The sequence below is a fragment of the Oryza glaberrima genome, chromosome 4, assembly GCF_000147395.1.
Source record: "Oryza glaberrima chromosome 4, OglaRS2, whole genome shotgun sequence".
Classification (NCBI taxonomy): domain Eukaryota; kingdom Viridiplantae; phylum Streptophyta; class Magnoliopsida; order Poales; family Poaceae; genus Oryza; species Oryza glaberrima.
The window spans coordinates 22,638,366-22,663,151 of NC_068329.1; the positions used below are offsets into that span (position 1 = coordinate 22,638,366).

The window sequence follows — 24,786 nt, forward strand, 5'->3', positions numbered from 1 at the left end:
TTAAGGTCTTCAAGTGTTTTCGTCTTCATCATCATCTTCGTATTCATCCTCACTGACATGGCTATGGCAGTGTGGTACTCCGCTCCATGGGCTGTCATCCAGCACGCTACGGAATCGGCTGCGAAGGAAGCTTACTGCCTCGCTTGCTGCCAGCTGCTTCGCCTCTTGCACTGACCTCCAGCTCTGGGTGAAGCACCAGCTCTGGTCGTAGACAATTACAGTTACAGACATAATTACATTTCCAGGTATGACACTTATGTTGGGGACATGCGACGGCATTCTTGACCAGTAGCACAGCGGCCGGCTTGCCCCGAGGCTGCTCATCACCTCCCACAGCAGAAGCATTGCCCCCCACTGATCTGTCGCCGGCGGCGGTGGCAAGGCATCCCTGTGCAAGAGACGCTGCACCCTGACGCATTGCCATTGCCCCGTGGGACGGAGCTGTCGGTACCTGCGGAAGCAGTCCGTGTGCAGGTCGTAGGATTGCAGCAGCCGCAGCGGCCGGTAGCAGTTGATTCCCTCGTGGTTGACCACCTGGAAAGTTCCGCCGCCGCCGAGGACGACCGACGTGTTACTCTCATCGTCGGAGAAGAAAATCTGGTCCTCCTTGATCTTGCTGCCTTCGTCTGTGATGGCGAAAGCTCTGCAGCAGGCGTCGCCGACGAACAGTGCATGCCCGTCGAATTTCTTGACCGCCACTGGAGGCGGAGGGATGATCCTCCCGTAGCTGTGCTCAGACACCTCAGAGACTTTGAATCCAATAGTGTGGTATGCGCCACCGGGGACACGATTTATCCCAAAGCTCCGGGAAACCATCAGTAGCTTCCCATGGCAGGGAGTCAGGTAATACCTTTTGTGGATGGACAAGGGAGCGACCCGATCGCGGTGGAACAACGGCCATTTACGCATCTCTTCTAGCTCGTCATCCTCAAAGACATAGGTCTGCTCTGCTCCGTCGACTGCGTGTAGCTTACCCTCGAAGAAGACGATGTCCTCGAGGTAGAACGTCTTAGTGATGCACCACCAAGGGGAAGAAGAGCCCTCTTTCTTCTGCCTGAGGCGGCAGACGGAGACATTGCCGAGCCGGCGCTCGTTGTTGAATTCGGAACCAACAACGGCGGCGACGGTGCAGTTCTCCGAGTCGGGCGCCGACGACACAACGATCTTGATGATCGTCCCCTCGGTCCACACGGGCAGCTGGATCCTTGCCGTGGTGAACGGGTTCAGCAGGAAGGGCTGGTACGGAGGCGGCGACATGGGCACCAGGGCCAGCCAGTTGCCGAACGAGCCGCGGCAGGCGGCGGCGCGGGCGTCCTCGGGCAAGGCGACGCGGTGGATGGCGGCGTCGTGGACGCCGACGCAGTGCCCCGCGGCGACGAGCCACGGCATGGGCGGGGGCTCCTCGTGGGCGCGCTCCGCGCGTCGCCATTGCTGGCACACGGCGCGGAAGCGGAGGCGGTCGCCGAAGGCCGGGAGCCGCGGATGATGTTGCTGAGAAGTTCGTGCGGGAGGTCGGACCAGGAGCGGCGGCAGAGCCTCGCTCTCTTCGCTACTCGCGGTGGCATAACGACGATCGCCCGTAGTAGAAACCTGAAAGGGGCGAGAAGGAAATGAGCAACGAGTTCGGAATTAGAAGAAATTAAATAATCTGGGATCCGAATCCGACGGGAGAGGCCGAATTTGTCGGCTAACGCGTATGAGTCGGAAACGGGCTGAACCTGCCTCGTTCTCATTGTTCATCTTGCTACAGTACATATATTACCTGCCAAATGCTCCAGTACTATGGTGTAGGTGGTAGTAATAATCTCGTAAACCCAATCATCTTGTGGAGATTATGAATACCCCATACCTACACAGCATGTACAGCCCGATTGGATATGGGGTGCCATGCATAGATAGAATATCTTTAAGAGGACTCGGGTTATTCTAAACTTGTATGCCAAGGAAATATCCGAGATTCTAGTCGGTTACGATTGTATTTTATCTGTAGCTACATATTCCGTTAGGGATATGGACAGTATTTTGTAATACGGACCCCTTCCCCTATATAAGGAGGGGTCTGGGTGCCTCTAGGGGCACGATTTTTCTCCCAAATCATACGATCAATAATACATTCGGCGGATCAATCCCCGGACAAGAGTAGGGTATTACTTCTTGATTAAGAAGGCCTGAACCTGTATAAAATTCCTTGTCTCTAAACCCATCCACTTTTCCAGCTTGATAGCCACCCCCTTTTAGTATTGCCGAAATCTTGTTTCGACAGTTGGCGCCCCAGGTAGGGGTAGCGTCAAGTTCTTCGCCGACAAGTGCGATGGGTTCCGTTTCTGGCATCGACGACTTCGTCTTCCCTCCAGGGCAGGCGTTCCGTTTCGGCAGCCTCGACTTCATCACCAACGACTTCGGCAAGATTTCTCTCCTCGACTCGGATTCGAACCAGTCGGGAAGAGGCCAGATCTCCGCTCCGTTCGGTATCCCGAACTCGGCCGAGATCTACCCCAAGATTATCTCTACCGAGTTGGCTTCAAACCACTCGGACGAGATCCAATCTACTTCAAAACGACCCGATCAAGATGATGGGGCCTATCCGCCAATCCTGATGAAACTCCCCGATGATTTGGCTGCTGTCTTCACCACAAGGGCGTCTTCTCCCCGTAGGCCTAGGCGAGATCCGGCTTCAGCCCCGGTCCGACCTAGCTCCAGGGAAGTCGGCGTCATACTCCAGCCACTCGGTACAGTTTCGACGGAACAACTGGCCGGCTACCATAGCTCCCCCGGCGTCGAATCGCGACCAATGGAGATCGTGGAGTACGATGACTTCGGCTACCGCTACGACTACCGCAACCTCGACGACTTCGATGAAGGCTTTGAAGACAACTACATGCCTCTCTACTTCGGCATCTTCATGGCTGACGACGAGACGGAAGAACAACGCAAAGCCCGAGAAGCAGAAGAGCTACGCGTACAACAGGAAGCCGAACGATGCCGACTGGAAGAGGAGCGCCAAGCACAAGAGCGAGAACGGCTGCAGCGTGAGCAACAGGAACGTGAACGGGCTGCAAAGGAGGATGAGGACCGGCGACAACGGGCCCTGGACACCGGGCGACGAGCAAGAGAGCTTATCGGGCAGCAAGACGTCGAGGGAAATGCGGTTTTTCGCACCCCTCAACAGAACGTGGTTGCAGCGATCACCCTCCTCGACACCCTCCTCAAGGAAGACGCACTCAATCAAGCTAATCACGTCGTCAACATGTTGAACCAGACCAAGACCATGATCGCCGCCTCGGTCCCGGTTAACTCTGCAAGCGTCCGCACGCCGACTAGCAGCCGAGTTCCCCACCTTCGATCTCAAGACTATCACCAACCGAGCCTCAGCGTCGCCGGCGCGGGATCTAGTCACAGGAGCAGAGGTCACGACGAGCAATCTATCCACTCGCCTCCCGAACGACACAGGGAGCGCCGAGTTGAACGGCCACGCTCCCCACCTCGCAGGCGCCCCGTCAATCTTCGCGACACAATCAACCAGCGCCGCACGACACGAGGCTACGCCCCTCACCATTCACCAGATCGCTACGACGACGACGTGGATGGAGTCGCTGCCTTTACAAGCGACCTGCGTCGAGTGGATTGGCCAGCCGGCTTCAAGCCGACTGGAATCAAGAAGTATGACGGCACCACTAACCCGGAGTCTTGGCTCACCGTCTACGGTCTCGCAATTCGCGCAGCAGGAGGAGACAGCAAAGCCATGGCAAACTACTTGCCTGTGGCTCTAGCGGATTCTGCCCGGTCCTAGCTTCATGAGTTACCCCGTGGCACAATCGGATCATGGGCGGAACTTCGCGACCACTTCATCGCCAACTTTCAGGGCACCTTTGAACGCCCTGGTACACATTTTGATCTCTACAACGTCATTCAAAAGTCCGGAGAATCCCTTTGAGATTACATCCGACGCTTTTTTGAGCAACGCAACAAGATCTCCGACATTACCGATGACGTCATCATCGCCGCCTTCACCAAGGGAATTCGTCACGAAGACCTAGTCGGCAAGTTCGGGCGCAAGCCTCCCAAGACGGTCAAGTATATGTTTGAAAAAGCCAACGAGTATGCCAAAGCCGAAGATGCCATTATCGCGTCCAAACAGTCGGGCACCACTTAGAAGCCGAAGAAAGATACGCCGACTACAGGGGGGAGTAGAAGTACCAATCACAAGGACCGTAAGCGTAAGCCCGAGGAACTTGTGGCAACTACTACACCATCGTCCCGACAACGTTCGCGCGTCAACACTTTTGACAAAATCATGAACTCCCAATGTCCGCATCATCCCAATTCCAATCACGCGGCCAAAGATTGCTTCGTCTACAAACAGTTTGCAGAACAACAAGCTAAGAACGCGCGTAAGGCCTCCGACGGAGATCAAAGCATGTCAAAGAAGAAGGATGATGACGATGATGCCCTGACTGGTTTTCAAGACCATCGCAAGGAGCTCAACCACATCTTTGGCGGACCCCTGGCTTATGAATCTAAGAGAAAGCAAAAGCTGACCGAACGGGAGATCAACGCTGTTCAGCCGATACGCCCCAATATCTTCGGTGGTCGGAGACAACAATTAAGTTTGACCGCTTGGATCATCCTGACCGAGTGGTCCACCCGGGGCGGTACACCCTGGTACTAGACCCAGTGGTTCACAACGTCAAGCTTCGCAGTTCCCTCATCGATGGTGGCAGTGCACTCAACACCCTTTTCGCCAAAACCCTGGACGACATGCAAATCCCTCGCACGGAATTAAAGCCGAGTAATGCGCCCTTTCACGGAGTCATTCCAGGGCTATCCACTACACCACTCGGCCAGATCACTCTTCCGGTTACTTTCGGCACTCGGGAGAACTTCCGCACAGAAAACGTTTGCTTCGAAGTTGCTGATTTCGAGACAGCGTATCATGCCATACTCGGACGCCTGGCGTTGGCCAAGTTTATGGCTGTCCCGCACTATACCTACATGATGATGAAGATGCCTGGTCCTCGAGGAGTTATATCCCTGCGGAGCGACATCAAGTAAGCCGTCACATGTGACAAGGAAAGCTGCGAGATGTCCCAGACCCGTGAGATCACGCTCGCCCGAGAAGAAATCTGACTGGCTGCGTCCACAGCAAGCGAAGGAGAAGTGCCTGCAACCAAGATGCCAAAGAGCGGAGAAAGCGACGCCAAGACCAAGAAAATACCTCTAGATCCCTCTGATCCTACTAAGACTGTTGTAATAGGTGCTGAGTTAGATTGTAAATAGGAAAGCGCGCTCATCACCTTTCTTCAAAATAATAAAGATATCTATGCGTGGAAACCATCTGATATGCCTGGTATTCCTAGAGAGGTGATTGAGCACTCTTTACATGTTAAGGAAGACGCTAAACCAATCAAGCAACGACTCCGCTATTTCGCACAGGATAGGAAGGATGCGATCAAGGAAGAATTGACCAAGCTGTTAACAGCAGGCTTCATCAAGGAAGCCCTTCATCCCGATTGGTTGGCTAACCCAGTCCTGGTTCGGAAGAAGACGGGACAGTGGCGCATGTGTGTTGATTATACCGACCTCAACAAGTCAATGCCCCAAAGATCCCTTCAGGTTACCTCGCATTGACTAGGTAGTTGACTCAACGGCCGGCTACGAGCTACTCAGTTTTTTGGATTACTACTCAGGATATCATCAGATCCAACTGAAGGAATCCGACTGCTTAAAGACTTCATTCATCACGCCCTTCGGGGCCTACTGCTACATCACCATGCCCTTTGGATTAAAGAACGCAGGAGCAACTTATCAACGCATGATCCAGAGATGTTTTTCAACTTAGATCGGCCGCAACGTTGAAGCTTATGTGGATGATGTAGTTTTCAAGACCAAGCAGAAGGATGATTTGATCATGGATCTAGAAGAAACCTTTGCAAGCATCCGTGCTTTTAGGATGAAACTAAACCCTCAAAAGTGCATCTTCGGAGTACCGTCAGGAAAGCTGCTTGGATTTATGGTGTCCCATAGAGGCATACAAGCCAACCCGGAGAAAATCAATGCCATCCTCAACATGAAACCACCAAGCTCCCAGAAAGATGTTCAAAAGCTGACTGGTTGCATGGCGGCGCTCAGCCGATTCGTTTCGCGACTCGGCGAGCGGGGGATGCCCTTTTTCAAGCTGTTAAAGAAAACAGACAATTTCCAGTGGGGACCCGAAGCACAAAAAGCCTTTGAAGACTTGAAAAAACTTCTCACTACTCCACCAGTCCTAGCTTCACCACATCTGCAAGAGCCGATGTTGTTATACGTGTCGGCAACTTCCCAGATTGTAAGCACAGTCCTGGTTATTGAGCGTGAAGAAGAAGGCCATGTTCAAAAAGTCCAACGACCAATCTACTTCGTTAGCGAGGTTTTGGCTGACTCCAAGACAAGATATCCCCAGGTTCAAAAGCTATTATATGGTATTTTAATTACCGTAAGGAAACTATCTCACTACTTCCAAGGTCACTCGGTCACGGTGGTCACATCGTGTCCACTTAGGGATATACTTCATAATCGTAAAGCAAATGGGCGGATCGCAAAGTGGGCCTTAGAATTGATGTCCTTAGATATATCTTTCAAGCCGCAAACTTCGATCAAGTCCCAAGCTTTAGCCGACTTCGTCGCCGAGTGGACTGAGTGCCAAGAAGACATGCCCGAGGAGAAGTTGGAGTATTGGACCATGCATTTCGACGGATCGAAGAGGCTCTCAGGCACTGGAGCGGGGGTTGTTCTAATTTCCCGATTGGAGAAAGACTGAGCTACATATTGTGGATACATTTTTCTGCGTCTCACAACGTGGCAGAATACGAGGCGCTTCTTCACGGACTAAGGATTGCGATTTCTTTAGGAATCCGACGTCTGATAGTTCGTGGAGATTCTCAGTTGGTTGTTAATCAAGTCATGAAGGAGTGGTCCTGCCTTGATGATAACATGACCGCTTACCGGCAGGAGGTACGCAAGTTGGAAGACAAATTAGATGGACTTGGGCTCACCCATGTTCTTCGACATAATAATGAGGCAGCCAACAGACTGGCTAATTTTGGTTCAAAATGAGAAGCAACTCCATACGACGTGTTTGTTCAAATCTTTATGAACCAACCGTACCAAGGAAAGAAACAATTGAAGCCACGAACACTCAAGACGTAAGCGTGATTGAAGCTGACTGGAGAGAGCCCCTCATAAGATTTTTGACCAAACAAGAACTCCCTCAAAATAAAGATGAAGCCGAGCGGATCTCTAGGCGCAGAAGACTCTATATCATTCATGAGACCGAGCTATACAAGAAAAGTCCATCGGGAATCCTGCAACGTTGTGTATCTTTGGAGGAGGGAAGACAATTGCTAAAGGACCGCGATTGCTAAAGTCCATCACCGGTCCCTAAACTTGTACCGTTGTGTCATCCCGGTCCCTAAACTCGCAAATCGACCGTTCATGTCCCCAAACTTGTTCGACTGTGTCATCCCGGTTCCTAAACTTGCAGATCACTCATTTAGGTTCTCCAACTTGTTCGCTTGTGTTATCCCGGTCGCTAAACTTGGATTTGAATAACATCTAGGTCAAATAGGACGGTCTAAAGACTTTATATTTAAAAATAATTCATAACTTTTACATGTGAACTCTAATGAAGACAAACTTTATATCAAATTTGCAGCCCTCGATGCGATCTACAACTTTGTAGTTGAACTTTTTTTATTTTAAGTCACTTTTTGTCCCAAAATGTAATTTTAAAATTAAAATTTCAAAAATCTATAAACATGCAACAATATGTTGGGACCCTAAACAGTTTTAATTCAAAATCTTTTCAACTACAAAGTTGTAGGTCGCGTCGAGGGCTACATTTTTCATATAAAGTTTGTCTTCATTAGAGTTCACATGAAAAAGTTATGAATTATTTTTTGATATAAAGTTTTTAGACCGTTTTGCTTAGGGACCGGAGTGACACAACTGAACAAGTTGGAGGACCTAAACGAGTGATCTGCAAGTTTAGGGACCGGGATGACACAGTCGAACAAGTTTGAGGACCTGAACGATCGATTTACGAGTTTAGGGACCGGGATGACACAACGGTACAAGTTTAGGGACCTTTGATGGACTTTACTCTACATTCAGGCATTTGTGGCAATCACGCTGCCGCACGAACTATCGTTGGCAAGGCTTACCGGCAAGGTTTTTTCTGGCCCACAGCCATGTCCGACGCTGACAAAACTGTGCGAACATGTGAGGGTTGTCAATTTTTCGCCCGACAAAATCATCTACCAGCTCAGGAGTTGCAAACCATCCCGTTGTCTTGGCCGTTTGCGGTCTGGGGGCTCGACATGGTCGGCCCGTTTAAAAAGGCAGTCGGTGGTTATACTCACCTCTTTGTAGCTGTTGACAAATTTTCCAAGTGGATCGAAGCCAAACTGGTCATCACAATCACGGAAGACAAGGCTAGAGATTTCTTCATCAACATTGTGCACCGGTTTGGGGTACCCAACAGGATCATTACTGATAACGGCACTCAATTCACGGGCGGAGTATTTAAAGATTTCTGTGAGGACTTCGGCATCAAAATTTGTTATGCCTCCGTCGCGCACCCCATGAGCAATGGACAAGTCAAACGTGCCAATGGTATGGTACTTCAAGGAATAAAAGCGCAAGTTTTCGACCGGCTGCATCCCTATGCCGACAAGTGGGTAGAACAGCTACCGTCTGTACTCTGGTCCCTGCGCACCACTCCCAGTCGGGCTACGGGCCAGTCGCCGTTTTTCCTGGTCTATGGAGCGGAAGCAATGTTGCCAATTGAGGTGGAATTTGAATCTCTACGATTTCGTAACTTCAGTGAGGAGCGCTATGGAGAAGACCGAGTAGATGACCTCAACCGACTGGAAGAAGCCCGTGAAGCTGCCTTAATTCAGTCGGCTCGGTATTTGCAAGGGATGCGCCGTTATCACAATCGCAATGTTCGATCACGAGCTTTTTTAGTCGGCGACCTGGTTTTGAGAAAAATTCAGACTACACGGGATCGTCACAAGTTATCTCCCTTGTGGGAAGGACCATTCATAATTTCCGAAGTCACTCGGCCAGGTTCTTACTGACTTAAGCGTGAAGACGGTACTCATATCGATAACTCTTGGAACATTGAACATCTTCGTCGTTTTTATACTTAGGCATTACTTTTGTATTTCCCTCTTTGACTGCTAACATCAAGTTTTTCCTTGAAGTTATCAGTCGGGGGCTACTATAATAATAATGGAGTGTGATTTTTATCAATTCAATTTGCTTACTTGATCTATCATTGCCTTGCTTGATTTTTTTGGCTTAGTCAATGAGGACTGAAACTTTTTTAATAACTTTTGCGGGTTTTAGGCTCAATAAGGTTTGACAAAAGCTTTTAAGAAATCAGGAGCTAAATTTGAAATATCAAGCACAACATAAATTCATCAGTATTGTACAAATTGTGCCTCCATCATCATCATCATTATCAGAATCACTGTTATAATATGACATCGATCAGTATCAGTTTTTTCATCATCGCAATTATCAGATCCAGTCGGCCGAAGGTCGTTGTCCTGGAATCTCTCAACTACATCAACGGCTATCTTATCGGCGGCTTTCTGCGCATCGTTGATGAGGTCAAGGGCGGCCTCTTCGCTCGTCCCGTCTGCAAAGCCATCAATGGCGTCAATGTCAATCTTCGGGTATAAAGACTTGGTCATTGCCAACGCCAGGCTTGCTCCCATACTTCCAGCTTCCTTGATATTCTTAAAGTATGTATCCGGAGCAACTCTCAGTTTGTCGAAGATTTCGGAAGCATCAAATGTACTCGGACCATTGTTATTGAAGAACATGGCTTGGACGAGTGGGGTAGCAGCGTTGGCGACTTCATCCCTAGCCCCTTCAAGCCTCTTAATTTTGTTGACCAAGACATCGAATTGAGCCTGAGACTTGATTTTGCGATCTGCATAAATAGATTTATATCAATGAGTGGGCGTAAAGAAAGGAATGGTTTTTGAAGTATTAGTCACCAGTACCTTCAACATCTTTCAGAGCCGAGTCCCTCTGTCTCGCCAATTCGGCCTTGTCGTTCTCCAGAGCTTGGACCCGCTTTTCCAGTTCAGATATCTTGGCAGCTTGCACTGTATTGCTTCTTGTTAATTGATATTACAGGAATGGCAGCATAAGTAAGTTGGACAGAGATTGTATTTACCTTTTGACGAACCGCTCAGTTCGAAGTTGGAGTCTTGAAGCTCGGCGATCCGATCCCTCAGATCATGCTTAGTTTTCCTAGCAAGCTCCTTAGCTTCATGCAGCTGGTTTCTGGTGGCCTCAAGGGTTCCAAGATGGGGAACTAAGCTCTCAAGAGTCACAGTCTTCGCCTCGTTCCTGAGATGGATTCTCTGCAATGCGAATTTATCGGCATTTGAGCAAAGTGGCAAACAGGATGGTTGAAGCCGTGTATAAGGAGACTTACGTTTACGATGCGAGTAGCTTGGCCGAGTGCCTTTTTCAGCAGGCATACTTCCTCATCTTCCTTTTGCTTGTTTATCACAATTCCCTGAGGTTGCATGTCGTCATCCCACCACTTGACTAAAACGGGTGGGCGAGAATCCTCAGCTGACTGTATCCGGAGGACCTCTTCTTCGTCGCCGATCATTGGGCCTTAGGCATTCATGAATAAAGGTGAAACAATTGAAGAAAATCTGTCAGATCAAAACGGGTTCGGAGGATGTGTTTACCTGTAATGATTTCCGGTCGGGGACGAGTAGGCCCTTGTATTTTAACAGGAGAGCTGGACCCTGGATCGGCGCTGACATCCTTTTTAGGAGGGCCGTCAGCTTGAGCTTCTACTTCAGGAATATCTTCATTTGGTTCTGTACCCGACTGGTTTCCAGTCGGGGGCTCCTGATTAGCGCCAACTCCAGCTTCGGCCGACTGGTTCCCAGTCGGGGGCTCGTTGCTGGGTTCTACATTGTCGGTTGCCGGTTGTTTGTTACTCGAGCGATCCTCTGCAGTTGGCCCGGTTTCTTTTGAAGGGCCCGTCTCCATGTCAGTCGGCTCGGAGTCTTTTCCAGAAGGATCTATCAGTCGGCTTCCTACGAATTTGAGTTATGCCATTAGTGCTATTTCAACAGTGGGTGAGCAGCAATACAAGGAAGATGGCCAAATGATTTGTACCTGGAAGATTTCCTGATTTTCGGCATGGGACAACTGGATGTTTTCTTCTTCGGATTGGTCTGCCTTGGTTGTTTTCCAGTCACCTCTTTATTGCCAGATTTTCTAGCATCATCGCCCTCATCATCACTCAGAACCAATTTCCTCTTGCGGGAGTCTGACTGGCTGGCTGATTTCGAGGTGTTTGGTTGAGTATCAGACCGAATTTTTGGTCCTCCACTCGCCTGACCAGTCTGCCGGCGAGGTGATCGGCGTTGAGCAATTGGAGGATCCGACTTTATCAAAGCAAATTCCTAGGCATGATATTTCGAACTTTCAATTAGCTTAACAGAAGATAAAAGCATACTTTGAGGAAGGCTGAAATGTTTGAATACATACCGGTGGAGGAGGATTGAAGGCGTTGTATGGCACCACTGGCAGCAAGTGCGAATAACTGACCACGATAGTGTTTGAGAAGATTTTGTACATTCTCTCCTTCATGACCTTAAAATCAAGAGAGTCTGGATCTTCATGGTTTGGGTCATGCTTGCCGTCAAATTCAAAGGCTGTACGGGATCTCTCTTTAATTAGAGCTAGCCGGCTCTTGATAAAATGCCGGGTGATCTGTTCTCCTTGCAGACCTTGCTCTTTCAGCTTCAGCATGCGATCCATCAGGACAAGTGCCTGGGCTACTTCCTCTCCCATTGGAAGTGAGTTCCAAGTGTCCTGATAAACCGGAGGAAGACAGGAGTACTCGGGGAGTGCAGGCTCGGGGTTTTGTATATAGAACCAATTTGCATGCCAGCCTTTGTTTGAGGTTTTGAAGGGCATGGAAAAATACTTTTGGCTCAGAGTTCCCCTCAGTTGAAATCCAGCTCCCCCAACTACGCATGGCTTGCTTTTGTTCGGTTGGAGCTTGAGGAAGAAGATGCGGCGAAACAGGGCAAAATGTGGCCTGACGCCCAAAAAAGCTTCGTAGGCATGTATGAAGTTGGCGATATGAACTATGGAGTTCGGGTTTAGATGATGCAAACTAATCCCGTATAAATCCAAAATCCCCCAGAAGAATCTTGAGGTTGGAAGAGAAAATCCGCCATAGAAGAAATGAGAAAATACCACAACTTCATGTGTGTCGGGGGTCGGGAATGCTTCGTCGTGCGCCGGACGCCATCCAATGATCTCCTTCGCTGGAAGAACGTCGTGCGCCACCATCTCCTTCAGGTTTTCCTCTGTTACATTGGAGGGCGCCCACTGACTTTCAAAGCTTTCTCTCTCTTCCGCCATGGATGCGAATTGGATGGTATGATTTGGTCCGAGATATGGCTGGAAATGGAGGGGGAATCGCTGTGGTGGTTGCGCGGAAGGTTTTTGTGGAGCTCAGGAGGATGGATCGGAGTGGATTTGTTAACCCTAGCTTCCGCCGGTGTGGTTTTGCACTGTAGCAGAGAATGGGGAAAGTGGCGAGAGTTTCGGCGGGGAAGACGAAACGACGCTCTGACTTTGGCATTTATTTCGCTAGGGTTTCAGGAGTGCTAATGGGCCTGGGCCTATACAGTACTTCAACCCAATTCTATTACCAGTGTGGCTAGTTGTGATCCTTAGGGACTTAGGCATTTTTGCTTTGGCAATTTTTGCTCACAACAGTATGGCCCAATGCTGTTAAAATCCTTTTTGACGCGGTTAGATGATTCCTTGGAATTACTACGATGCAAATAAAAAGGTACTCGACAGAAAGGTGTTATACTAATTTTGTCGGCCTTATTAGGCTGCAAAGGTTGTTTGGGTTTTATTGAGATGACTGGTTTTAATACAGTCATTCACTCAGCATGTTATATGCTTATTTTTCTGGTGTGAGTCATAGCATAGGCTATTTAGACTCATCACTTGTTATGTTATCACATTTATATCACGTTTGATGGATCTTTTTGAGAGTTTTTACTCGGATTCTTATCAAATGTGTGAATTTATGGATCTTTAGAGTGTTTTTCACTCAGGCCTTTTCATATCTCCATTTTTGGTATATTAAAGCTAAAAGCAGTCGGCTGGATGTTTTATTGAGCGCCACATATGCTTTGCTATATGATATTCGGTTGTCAAACCACTCGGTTGGATGTAGTTAGCATCTTGACTATATGTTTAGTTTTTTAACTAATTACATAGTCGGGGGCTACACCTAATTAGGTGCATCTAGTCGATGCACCCGGTTTTTTCTATTTTTAGACCTTCACAGTCTTTGATTTTGGTACTAGGGAGATCGATACAGAAGAAATTGAAGCACTCGGATTATCACTTTACGATCTGAGAGGAGGCTATTTCGTCGACTGTAAAGGTCTAAAGGCTCCTGTGGAGATTATGGATACCACATACCTACACGGCATGTATAGCCTGACTAGATATGGGGTGCCATGCATAGATAGAATATCTTTAAGAGGACTCGGGTTAAATTCTAAACTTGTATGTCAAGGAAATATTCGAGATCCTAGTTGGTTACGATTGTATTTTATCTGTAGCTACATATTCCGTTAGGGATATGGACTGTATTTTGTAATACGGACCCCTTCCCCTATATAAGGAGGGGTCTGGGTGCCTCTAGGGGCACGATTTTTCTCCCAGATCATACGATCAATAATACATTCGGCGGATCAATCCCCAGACAGGAATAGAGTATTACTTCTTGATTAAGAAGGCCTGAACCTATATAAAATTCCTTGTCTCTAAACCCATCCACTTTTCCATCTTGATAGCCACCCCTTTTAGTATTGCCGAAATATTGTTTCGACACATCTGTTCATTATGATTGCATTTCAACGTACCAATAGTGGAGCGGCAGCTCATAACACTGCACCCCAAATAATAGTCTCTTGCCAGTAACATCAATACATCCGTTCCTTATTTCCTCCTGTCAGCGCTGAGTGAGAGCATCTCGAAGCTCCGTATGGTGGGATCATCACGTGAGCTCTTACGCGTCTTGGACAACGACGAGGACCTCAGCTCAGCTCCGGCCGACTGAAGCGCCCTTTGCGCAGCGGATGGCCGGCTGCTGCTACTTGAGAATAGGCGGCTTGTGCGATTGGTGTCACTGGGATCTCCACAATTCGGTTTGCTCGACGAAACAACAGCCCGTCTTGACGTGCTCCCGTTCCGCGACAGTGATGTCGGCCTTGTTTTATCTGTATCAGCGGTCTGCAGAACGCATTACAGGATAGTAAGCTCTTTTGTTATCACTGAAGGAATTGATTGTAGTTTCAGAATAATGCATCGACTCCTTACAGCCTTAGATGACATCAGTGAGTCCAGTAGAGTTCTGTGCTTAGTGGGTTCTCCATTTCGGCCAGAACCAGAGCCAGTTCTTCTAGCAAGAGCTTCACCTGCACCAGAGAACCTATCAGGGGTGTCCTGTACCACGTAGGGAGCACAATGTATTCCCAAGCTTATTGCAATCCTCAAATGCACATGAAATTTACAGACCTGTAGTTCTTTCAGTCCGTTCTGCAGAACGACCCACCAACCCACTTGTCTTCCCACTAGGCTGATAGTGAGAAACAAAAGTTATGCATGCTAGGAAATGCATCGCTTATAAAGGGTTTGCGTAAAATAAATAATATACATACTCGTAGTTTGTTATCTCTAATTTGAGGATACTTCAACATGGTCCAGTCAAATACATAATCAAGTTGGTACCCTGAAAGCATGCAGAAGTTATGTCAAAAGTACAGACATAAGGAACTAGCAGTTATATAATTCTGCGGCAATAAGCAGACCTTCACGGATAAATAAGTCTCGGAAGAGCTTCTTCAAATAGGAATAGTCTGGCTTATCTTCAAACCGTAGTGATCGGCAATAATGGAAGTATGAAACAAATTCTGATGGATAAGATTTACAGAGGACCTGTTTGAAGTAGTGAAGAAAATCTGATAAACAATTCATTCTACATTTTGGGGAAAAAAAAGTAATGGGACTTCTTTATTGCATTGTCCCTTGATCTAAGAAACAAAGTACCTCAACTGGGGTCAGCATCTTCTTTTCACTGATTCTATCATACTTTTGCTTCTTTGTACCAGCTTTCAGACCTTGCCAAGGAAGACTGACACATCCAAGATGGTAAAAGAATATGTAAAGGTGCCCAAGAAAATAATAATTTAACTGTTACTTGAAAATTTAGTGGAGTATAATTATATATCGCACCTTCCTCTTAAGAAGTACATCAGTACATAACCGAGAGATTCCAAATCATCTCTCCTGCTTTGTTCTGGAAGAAGAAAAGGAAAGAGGTCAAGTCAGGGGAAGTATCATCCATGATCCATCAATCTTTAACCATAATTTTTCCGTTAAGGTTTTCAGATTCATGGATGAATAATTGAATATAGGCTTCAATAGATTGATTGGCTGTAAAGTGGTACTTTTTTAGCTTTTGAAGACTACTAGTGTTGGCATACTTTAAACATATTCAGTAAACACTGGTTTGTCTTTCTTCCTTACTATTCCCCTTGGCTTCTATTATTTATTTTTTTCACGTGATGATGATACAGCAATAGATATATAATACACGTATTTGCAGGCCATAAACTCACCAACTCCAAGATGTGTATTAACACTAGCATATCGTGCAGTTCCAGTTAGATTTTTGTTTTCCCTGTAGCAGTACAGAGAAAAGAGATTTAGCTTTCAAATGCAGAACCACAGAGTAAGAAACTAAGAAATGACCATAAGTGGAAATGGAAACAAGTCAACACTCAACGACAACTCACAAAACAGTAGGAGTGTTTTTCTTTTTGTCAAAATGAATCAAACATAAATTCTCGCTGATCCTTCGAATAGTATTTTCAGTAGTTAACATCACTCATTAGTATTCACTAATAAAGATTCGTGGTCAAACAGCTCTCTGGCAAGAGGCGGGTCTTCTACCCTGACCTCCAGAAAAACTGTCACAGGTCGCTAGCTATTTCATCCCTAAAATCGAGTTTATCTACAGGGACGAGTGCATGCATATAATTCACATTATTCATAGCAAAGCACAAGCATTTAACTAGTATAAGAACAGATTGTATTTTACCTATAAGGTATGTGCTTATGTGTTTGGAGATCTCGGTACTTTTTCGCAAGCCCATAATCGATGACATAAACCTGTGATGGAGAGTGCTTTCCTGTGATTAGATGCTATCTTTGTGAGCAAACTGAATATGTATTGCATTCAGCACTAAACTGCCAAAACAAATGGACAGACATATTCATCTAATGGTGCAAACCAATTGCAACGATACATCAGAAATGTAAGTATGTAACAATTAATCTCTTCAAAAGAACTATACTGTACTACCTATAAAGCAGTTGAAATAACTACAAGGTTATACAACAATTACTGTTCAGAACATGAATGCTTCTAGGAGTAGGAGTGTTTTATAGGTAGCACTTGCACAAAATCTCAAGCGTGGGGTGAATGTCATGAATGTCCCGCACATCCATATAGCATGTACATCCTTCTGCTGGAGCTGGATAATAGTAATAACAATAGTAATAGTAACAACAAGATTATACAAACCTGATTTGCTTTACGACCCAAACCCATAAGGAAATTGTCTGGCTTAATATCACGATGAAGGAATCCTCTCGTGTGCATGTACTCTACTCTAGCAATCTGTATAAAATGCAAGGAGGGCATGTTACATTTGATTGAAAAAACTAACCACATGCAGAATGAAGAAATCATTTCCTTTTTGGCTCTATATTATGTCCTTTGGCATGTGATTGCATAATGATCAAAATGAACACACAGATGATAGCATAACAAGGCAGACTCACCATCTGATCAGCAAGCATAAGCACTGATTTAAGAGAGAGCTTTCTGTTGCAGTAGTTAAATAGGTCCTCAAGACTTGGGCCAAGAAGATCGATCACCATTACATTGTACTCCCCCTCAACCCCAAACCACTTAAGATGTGGAATCCCAGCTAAACATTGGGAAAAAAAATAAAATCAGTAAAATGCCTGAATGAATGAACTAACCAACTTCTTCTATGGTTATACACTTATACTTACTTCCTCCTTGCAAAAGCATATATAGTTTTGATTCATAGTGTAGCTGAGGATGCCTTGATTTCACAGACTCCTAATAAAAAGTTCAACACACAACACAAGATAGGTCAGCAAGCTGTCTTGCATCCCTAATGCTATCTGGCAAATGCAGAATTGACTGTCATGACACAATATAGCACTGCAAGTCTGAAATTAGACAGGTGAGCTAACTCCAATCATGTCATCCAGACTGATACAAACAGGCGCTAAAAACGCGTCAACATGCTAGTATTGAACTGCACATCACATACCAGTTTGACGGCCACCTCTTCGCTATTCTGTATGTTCACGGCTGCAAACAAATCAAACAATTCCGTCATGAACATGTGAAATGGAGCTTTTGGACATCAAAAACAGCAACATGGAATTGCGCAGACAAACACCCAATCATTTACTCCAAAACATAAACACAGCATCACTACATCGCCAAACGTACCGAGATAGAGCTCCCCGAAGGATCCACTCCCGATCTTCTTCCCAAGCTTAAACTTGCCCCCAATAACGCGCTCCATACTCACTCACAAACCCGAGCACGCGGTCGACTCGCCACCAACTCCCCCCACCCCCCACCCCACCGACAGAGCTCCCCACCTCCCTTCCAGACCCAGATCCCAGCCTCTCGCCTCAAATCACCCCGGAAACCAACCGCATTGCCCGTCCGCCGCTAGATTCGATCTCCCCCGGGACGCGACGAGTGCTCCCCCGCGCCTCCAACCGACGATGCCACCGCCGCACAGCAAGCCACCAGCTTCCTCCGGAAAGAGAAGGGGACGCAGACGCGGCCTCCCAATCGATCGAGGCCAGCGTCGAGAAGGCTTGGGATTTGATTCGCAGGGTTGGACTGATCGATCCGGGAGGACTCCGGGTCGTGGTGGTGGTGGTTGCTTGGGGTTTCTCGCTTTAATCTATGGCGGAATTTTTTGGAATCGGGAGCGAGTTAAAGGGGCGTGTCGGAGAGAGAGGGAGAGGAGGAGAAGAAGGGGACGCGGAAAAGGTGGGGGAAATGGAGGAGCAAACGCGAGGTGGAGGAATAATAAACAAGCCGAGGGGATGATGATATCTTGCTTTGCGATTCGTGTTTTTCGCTCCGGGTTATTCGCCTCGTGCTGTATTCTTGGCTATAGTACGGTTGCGCTTTCGCTACCAGCGATGGGGGAGCTTTTTCACGTAGGTTGTCACGTCCTCATCATCGATAGATATAATAAAAGTTAAGTGTATACCATATATATATGTGTATGAAATACAGGAATAGTGGCGTTTACTATATCCACCCGGTTGGACAAGCATGTGACAACTCCCTGTTTTGCAGCATTTTAATCTATGATTTTTAAGAATTTAGTACTCCTTTCCTTCCGTTCCATTATAAGTACAGTTGTGGATTTTCATGTTCAACACCTGTTTTATTTAATTTTTTATAGTTAGCATTTTAATTATTATTAGATGATAAAACATATATAATACTTTATGTGTGACTTACTTTTTTAATTTTTTTATAAACTTTTTAAATAGATCGAGCGGTCAAACATAGGATAAAAAACCGACAACTATACTTAAAATAAGCCAAATAGAGTAAAAGAAAAGGAGTTTCAGGTTACCTAAAGATGCTAGCGTTATAGTATTTCCCAAGATATATTATATGGTTGTATGATTAATACTTATATTTTTAGTACTACATCTGTTTCATATTGTAAATCGTTTCGACCTTTTTTTAAGTCAAAATTATTTGACGTTGATCAAGTTTATATAAAAATATAACAATATTTTCAACATAAAAAACCTTTTAAAATACATTCAATGTTAGATTAATAAAACTAATTTAGTACTATAAATGTTGTTACATTTTTTCTATAAATTTGATTAAAGTTTTTAATAAGTTTGACTTATAATATAAAACGGAGTAAGTAACGTTTACATTAAGCTCAGACTTAGGTAGTGTTTGGATTCAGGGACTTAATTTTAGTCTCTGCAAACACTAATTTAGAGTATTAAATCTAGACTACTTACAAAACTAATTACATAAATGAAAGCTAATTCACGAGACAAATTTTTTAAGCCTAATTAATCCATAATTAGAGAATGTTTACTGTAGCATCACATAGGCTAATCATGGATTAATTAGGCTCAATAGATTCGTCTCGCGAATTAGTCCAAGATTATGGATGGATTTTATTAATAGTCTACGTTTAATATTTATAATTAGTGTCGAAACATCCGATGTGATAGGGACTTAAAAATTTTAGTCCCATCTATACAGGGTCTTAGGCTTCTTTCGTTGCATGCTTAGGGAGAAATATTTCCCGTGCACGCGAAACGAGAAAGTCCATTGGTTAATTAAGTATTAACTTATTATAAATTTAAAAAATAGATTTACTTGAGTTTTTTAAATAACTTCTATATAATTTTTTTAAAAAATTATATATCATTTAACATTATGATAAACGTGTTAACGGAAAATAAGAAAGTTGAAGTTTTGATCGGAAGGAAAGAACGGAGCCTTTATTACACTACCGATGGTTGTGGTCTGTAGCTTCATCATTCAACTTTATTTTTATTTTTATTTTTTTTATCGAACAGTATGTTGGACTAATTTGAGGTCTAGCTGTAGCCTAAGCTGTCCGCATACAGGTACTACTACACAGTCTACACATGGGCTGGACCGTGTAAAAATAATGGAGAAATTAATGGCAAGATGTTTGTGCTGAGTACAACAGTATATACTCCCTCCGTACTAAAATCGTTTAAGACAATGTTTAAGTCAAATCTTAGAAATATAAATAATAAATAACTCTCAATAACTTCAAAAATTTAAAAATTTAAAAATTATATGAATAGATTTGGCTTGAAAAATACTTTCATAAAAATATACATATATCATGTTTTAATAATATTTTTATATAAACAAGAAATTAAAGTTGTATTTTGGAGACCGTGTCGCTGTCCTAAACGACTTTCTTTATGAGTACGGAGAGGAAGAAAAATTCATCACATATTCACATTCCCAGCTTTAATAATTGATCTACTAATACTACAAGTATTCGGCGTTGTTGCGACAATACTAGATAACCAACATGTCCTGCTTATGTTCTACATACACGATACTAATGCCATCAAGTTGGCCAAGAGTGGACGGATTGAACTCCTAACAGATTACAGAAATGGTCCTATGTTGAAGTCCAGAGCAGGAAGGCAGATGCATTATGCGTATTTTCCCTAGAATTATGGACATCCACTGCAAACCTGTCGTTGGTGTAACCTTCAAGCAGAGGGTTAGACACAGTGCAATCATATTACTTTTGCATGCATTGGTTAAAAAGACTAACTTTTAAGGATAAATTTAAACGATTGTTTATCCATTTAATCCTTAAAAAATATCTTTTTAGACAGGGAGTATAGCTGGTGATAGATCAAGGCCTTGTTTGGATCCTCCGAGCTATTGAATAGCCCTACGGAATCTTGCTATTTAGGAGTATTAAACGTAGATTACCGACAAAACCGATTCCATAACCTCTAGGCTATTTTGCGAGACGAATCTAATGATGTATATTAATCCATGATTAGCAGCTGATTACTGTAGCATCACTGTAGCAAATCATGGATTAACATACCTTGTTAGATTCGTCTCGCAAAATAGCCTAGGGGTAATGGAATGGGTTTTGTCAGTAATCTACGTTTAATACTCCTAAATAGCAAGATTCCAGAGGGCTATTTAATAGCCCTCCGGATCCAAACAGGGCCCAATAATAGGTTTGAAAGAAGTTGAGGTCCAGATAATTAAAGATATCACGCGGAATATTTAGGTTAGAGATCAATGCACGTGGAGGTAAATGTTTTCATATGACATACACGTGATGTTTTGTATGCAGGGCTAATCCTGAGTTTTCAGGGGCATAATGCAATACTAAATATAGGGGCCCTTGATATACTATCAAAATAGCAATCATACGTCATAGTTATATATACGCTTAAAATTGTATCTTAAAGTAAAAAAAAATTCATATATATTACCTTCCAAAATTCTCCAGATGGCGACATGCCCTGATAATTGAGAAAATAACATTATTAATAGTGGTTTAACTCATATAAATTATAAATCCAAATCTAAAATCTTACCAGTTAGTTAATCACGAGTAGCTGGGTGTGCACAAGAAGTGAGTCAGCGGCACTACAGATTAACGCAACTTCATTGTCCAACTGTCCAAGTTCGACCTCTGAACTCTAAACAACTAACATCAGAAGGAAACCTATTAACCTAGCCAAGGTGCAGATCAGCAGATAGCAACAAATATCATGGCAATTCATCTGGCAAAACACGAACTTGGTGCTGTTGCTAGCTGGCTGCTGCTCATCACCTCCTCTTTCATGCAGATGCAGTACTGTAGATCAAACAAATGATTGATTGGTGAATTGACCGTGTCAGTTCGTCACTTCGTCAGGCATTAGCGTCAAGCCCTCCATCAGGGCAGGTTGCAGTTGCACTCGCGCGGTCGCGCCGCGGCGACCGACGGCAAGGCGCGCGGCGCGGATGTGGCAGCAGACCGCCAGCAGGTGGAATGGAGCGGCTGGAGCGCTGGGTGGGGAACGGCCAGACGGGATGACCTGTGGCCCGGTGCTAAGCGTGGAGACGTCACGACGCGCGCGGCGGCAATCTCGCGTTCGTGTACGGCGTACGCGGAGTAGGGAACCATTCAACGATTCTTCGGGCGGCATTGCAAGCTAACATACAGTAACAGGCTGCTGTGCGCTGCGAACCTGCGAGATCTACAATGGCGCCTTGGGGGAGGTGGGGGGCCCTACGATTTGGGGCCCGAGCGGTGCGGCCGCTCGCCTCCCGTATGGCCCAACCTGTTTGTGCGTATGGAGAGCATTTGTACTGGAGTCCAACTTGTATGGGGATATTGCTTTTCTAGTTTGATAAGTTTCCTACTGTGATTAGAAGTCCTTGTTTTAATTGGATTCATAGCTATCGGCAGCTATATTATAGATATAAATAGAAGAGTGTTGAGCCTAGAAAAAAATGACTGTTTTGGAGAGAAAAGTTAGAGTTATTTCAAGACTTCAATTCTAATTCGTGAGTTGAGAGAAAAGTACTTTAGATGCACTTTGTAAACACATATTAATATAATAAAGTTGATCTATTTTTAAGAATTTAGTCTATACATACTTTTTTTTTCTAGATCCGACGATTCTGGTATATGATCCTACGCTATTAGCCTACCTGATCTTTTTTGCGGCAAGCTTTTAATTCTGCAGGGCTTCAGAAGTCCGATCTGCAATATATCTCGTCTCTCGACCATCAGGCATCTCATGGAGAACAAACACCAAGACACCTGGGACGCGGATGTCCTTCCTCGGGAATAATTGGATGGCGTATGAAAAATTCTTCCTTGTTCAAATTTGCTTGTTTGTTAGCAAGATTTTTAGAGAGAATTTTTAATTCTAATAATTACTTTGTCCCATCTGTCTCTTGTCTCTCGCTAAGCAGTTGTTGGTGTTATGATGTTAGCCTCTCCCATGTGTGTTCTCTTCTCGGGTAATCCTGCATATGACCACTACTCCATGAAGCTCGCTAGCATCGATGGCTTTGATGGCAAGATGGCGGCGTTCAACTTGACTCTGTTGGTAGGGAGCAGGCGCTGGTTTGTGAAGAACTGCTTCAGCCACGGCCAGGTGACCGTGTCATACGCCGGCGTCCCGATGGGCGAAGGGCGCGTCCGCGGCGGCGGCTTCTGCGCAGAGCCGAGGAGCGAGGAGGAGGCGGAGGTGAGCGCGGTGGCGCGCGGGCGGCAAGGCGGGCACCGTGCCGCTGCCCGACAACCTGAGGAGGCGGATGGAGGCCGAGCTGCGGTGGGGGGCCGCGGAGTTCGACGTCGAAGCCAGGCTGTTCCGCAACGGCGGCGACACGCGCGGCTCCGTCATGCTCTTGTGCAAGGTTGGATTGTTGCACGCGCCGCCGCGGTCTTCGCAATGTCAGGCCTTCACTAATTTCGTTTTCGAGGTATAGAAACAATAAATTTCACAAAACCTCCAGAGTTAGGGCACCAGTAATGTAAAACCCATAGATTATGATTTGTCTAGTAAAACCTAAGTTGTGGGAAGCAAAACCCCGGTTTAATTTAAGCTCTTCTATCATTTACTAGATGATATGCCCATGCGTTGCAACGGGTAAAAACATTTTTAAATCGCATAGGGCCAAAAGCTCTTTTTTTTTCATTCATTTTCAGTCCAAGCCTATGCCCGCTATCTCTCTCTGCTCGGCCTGCCTCTATTTGACCTAGTCCACAATGAAGTTGTAGTCCTAGCTTACATAGCCATCTGTCGTCTTCAACAGCGGGTAAAAATATTTTTGGATCGCTATACATTATACTCTTTGGTTTTGGGCTAAAATCTTATTCCTTCTTTCCTTTTCAATCCCACAACCCGTTATCTCTCTCTCTCTGCTTGGTCTGCCTCTCTTTTACCTAGCTCACGAGTGGAGCTGTAGGCCCAGCCGAGAATGTCGTCTTCAAACTCTGGAAGAGCGTCCGTATCATGCTAGAACTTATCCTCCCCATCAAATCGGATTGATCTCTCAAAATTGGTCGAGGGCTTTTGATACACTCGATATACTCTTTTCGTTTTTATCAAAATATGAGTAAATCCATAAAACTTAGGATAAAAACGGTGACTTTGGAGATTAGATCCGCTAAATTAAAACGGAATTAAAAGGAAAAATACGGAAAAAAAAGAGACGGACGAAAAAATACCGGAAACCTTACGTATTTTTTAATTAGATATAGATTTGGCTAATGTATTTATGCACAACAAGAAGTAATAATTGTAATCAAATGATATGATATAGTTTTAGGTGAACATTTACCATGTTTATATCAACTTTTGTTATCGGTATTATGAATTTCGTGCGTGTATATAATCGACTATTGTATTACTATTAGTGGAGATTACATCGAATTATTAAGGGCCTGTTTAGATTGTAGCCAAAATTTTGGCAAGATTTCTTATGTATTTACTAAATTTGGAAACAAACTAAACGTAGACATTTTTTTTACAACTTTGCTAAAAAATGGTATGTTTGAAAATGGTATCAAAGTGAACATGCCCTAAGAATTGTGCAGCGCGAAGCTGACAAATAGCTAGTATAGATGGAAGGGATATAGTTTTAGAGCCTAATCTATACTCCTTTAAAAGAAGGCAATGACCATCAACTCTCTTGTAATTTTTGGAGACCCTGTTCGGTCGCTCACTTGGTGTGCCCTTATGGACGAACCTGGCTCCAGGGGTCTTCAAGGTTGGTGAAGACGATGCTAAAGGAGAGTTTCTGAAGCTAACGATTGTGATAGCAAGGTGAGGCTGAGCTCTAGTGGAGAGGTAACGGTGAATGGAGAAGCTTCGAGCAGTGGAGAGAGGAAGAAGGTGAGGGGTGCAGGCCAGGCAATTGTCTTCAATGGGCTCAATCACAACTCCTTGGAGGCGTGTGAGGAGGCCAAGATTTTGGTGGCAGAGATCGAAGGGCTATGTGTACCTGAGCTGGCAGCATCGTCCATG

At 45.2% G+C, this 24,786-nt stretch overlaps 1 protein-coding gene across 1 annotated transcript; it reads right to left on the minus strand.

The window, feature by feature from the left end:
• Positions 1-13,465: 13,465 nt before the first annotated feature.
• Positions 13,466-17,762, minus strand: LOC127771884 (casein kinase 1-like). Its single transcript, XM_052297831.1, has 14 exons — positions 17,681-17,762; positions 17,496-17,536; positions 17,209-17,278; positions 16,972-17,120; positions 16,712-16,807; positions 16,226-16,296; positions 15,744-15,805; positions 15,358-15,421; positions 15,172-15,256; positions 14,934-15,060; positions 14,784-14,854; positions 14,641-14,701; positions 14,443-14,540; positions 13,466-14,355 (listed from the first exon to the last, which is right to left on the minus strand). The coding sequence occupies exons 1-14, from the start codon at positions 17,754-17,756 to the stop codon at positions 14,062-14,064; spliced, it is 1,365 nt and encodes a 454-aa protein (XP_052153791.1). The 5' UTR covers positions 17,757-17,762; the 3' UTR covers positions 13,466-14,061.
• Positions 17,763-24,786: the final 7,024 nt, after the last annotated feature.

What these genes read in the sequence shown, in the direction of transcription:
- LOC127771884 (XM_052297831.1), bottom strand. Translation starts at nt 17,756, where the DNA reads ATGGAGCGCGTTATTGGGGGCAAGTTTAAGCTTGGGAAGAAGATCGGG. An exon ending in TAATACACATCTTGGAGTTG is followed by an intron (nt 15,422 to 15,743) that starts GTGAGTTTATGG and finishes TTCTTCTTCCAG; the next exon opens with AACAAAGCAGGAGAGATGAT. An exon ending in AGATGCTGACCCCAGTTGAG is followed by an intron (nt 15,061 to 15,171) that starts GTACTTTGTTTC and finishes TACTTCAAACAG; the next exon opens with GTCCTCTGTAAATCTTATCC.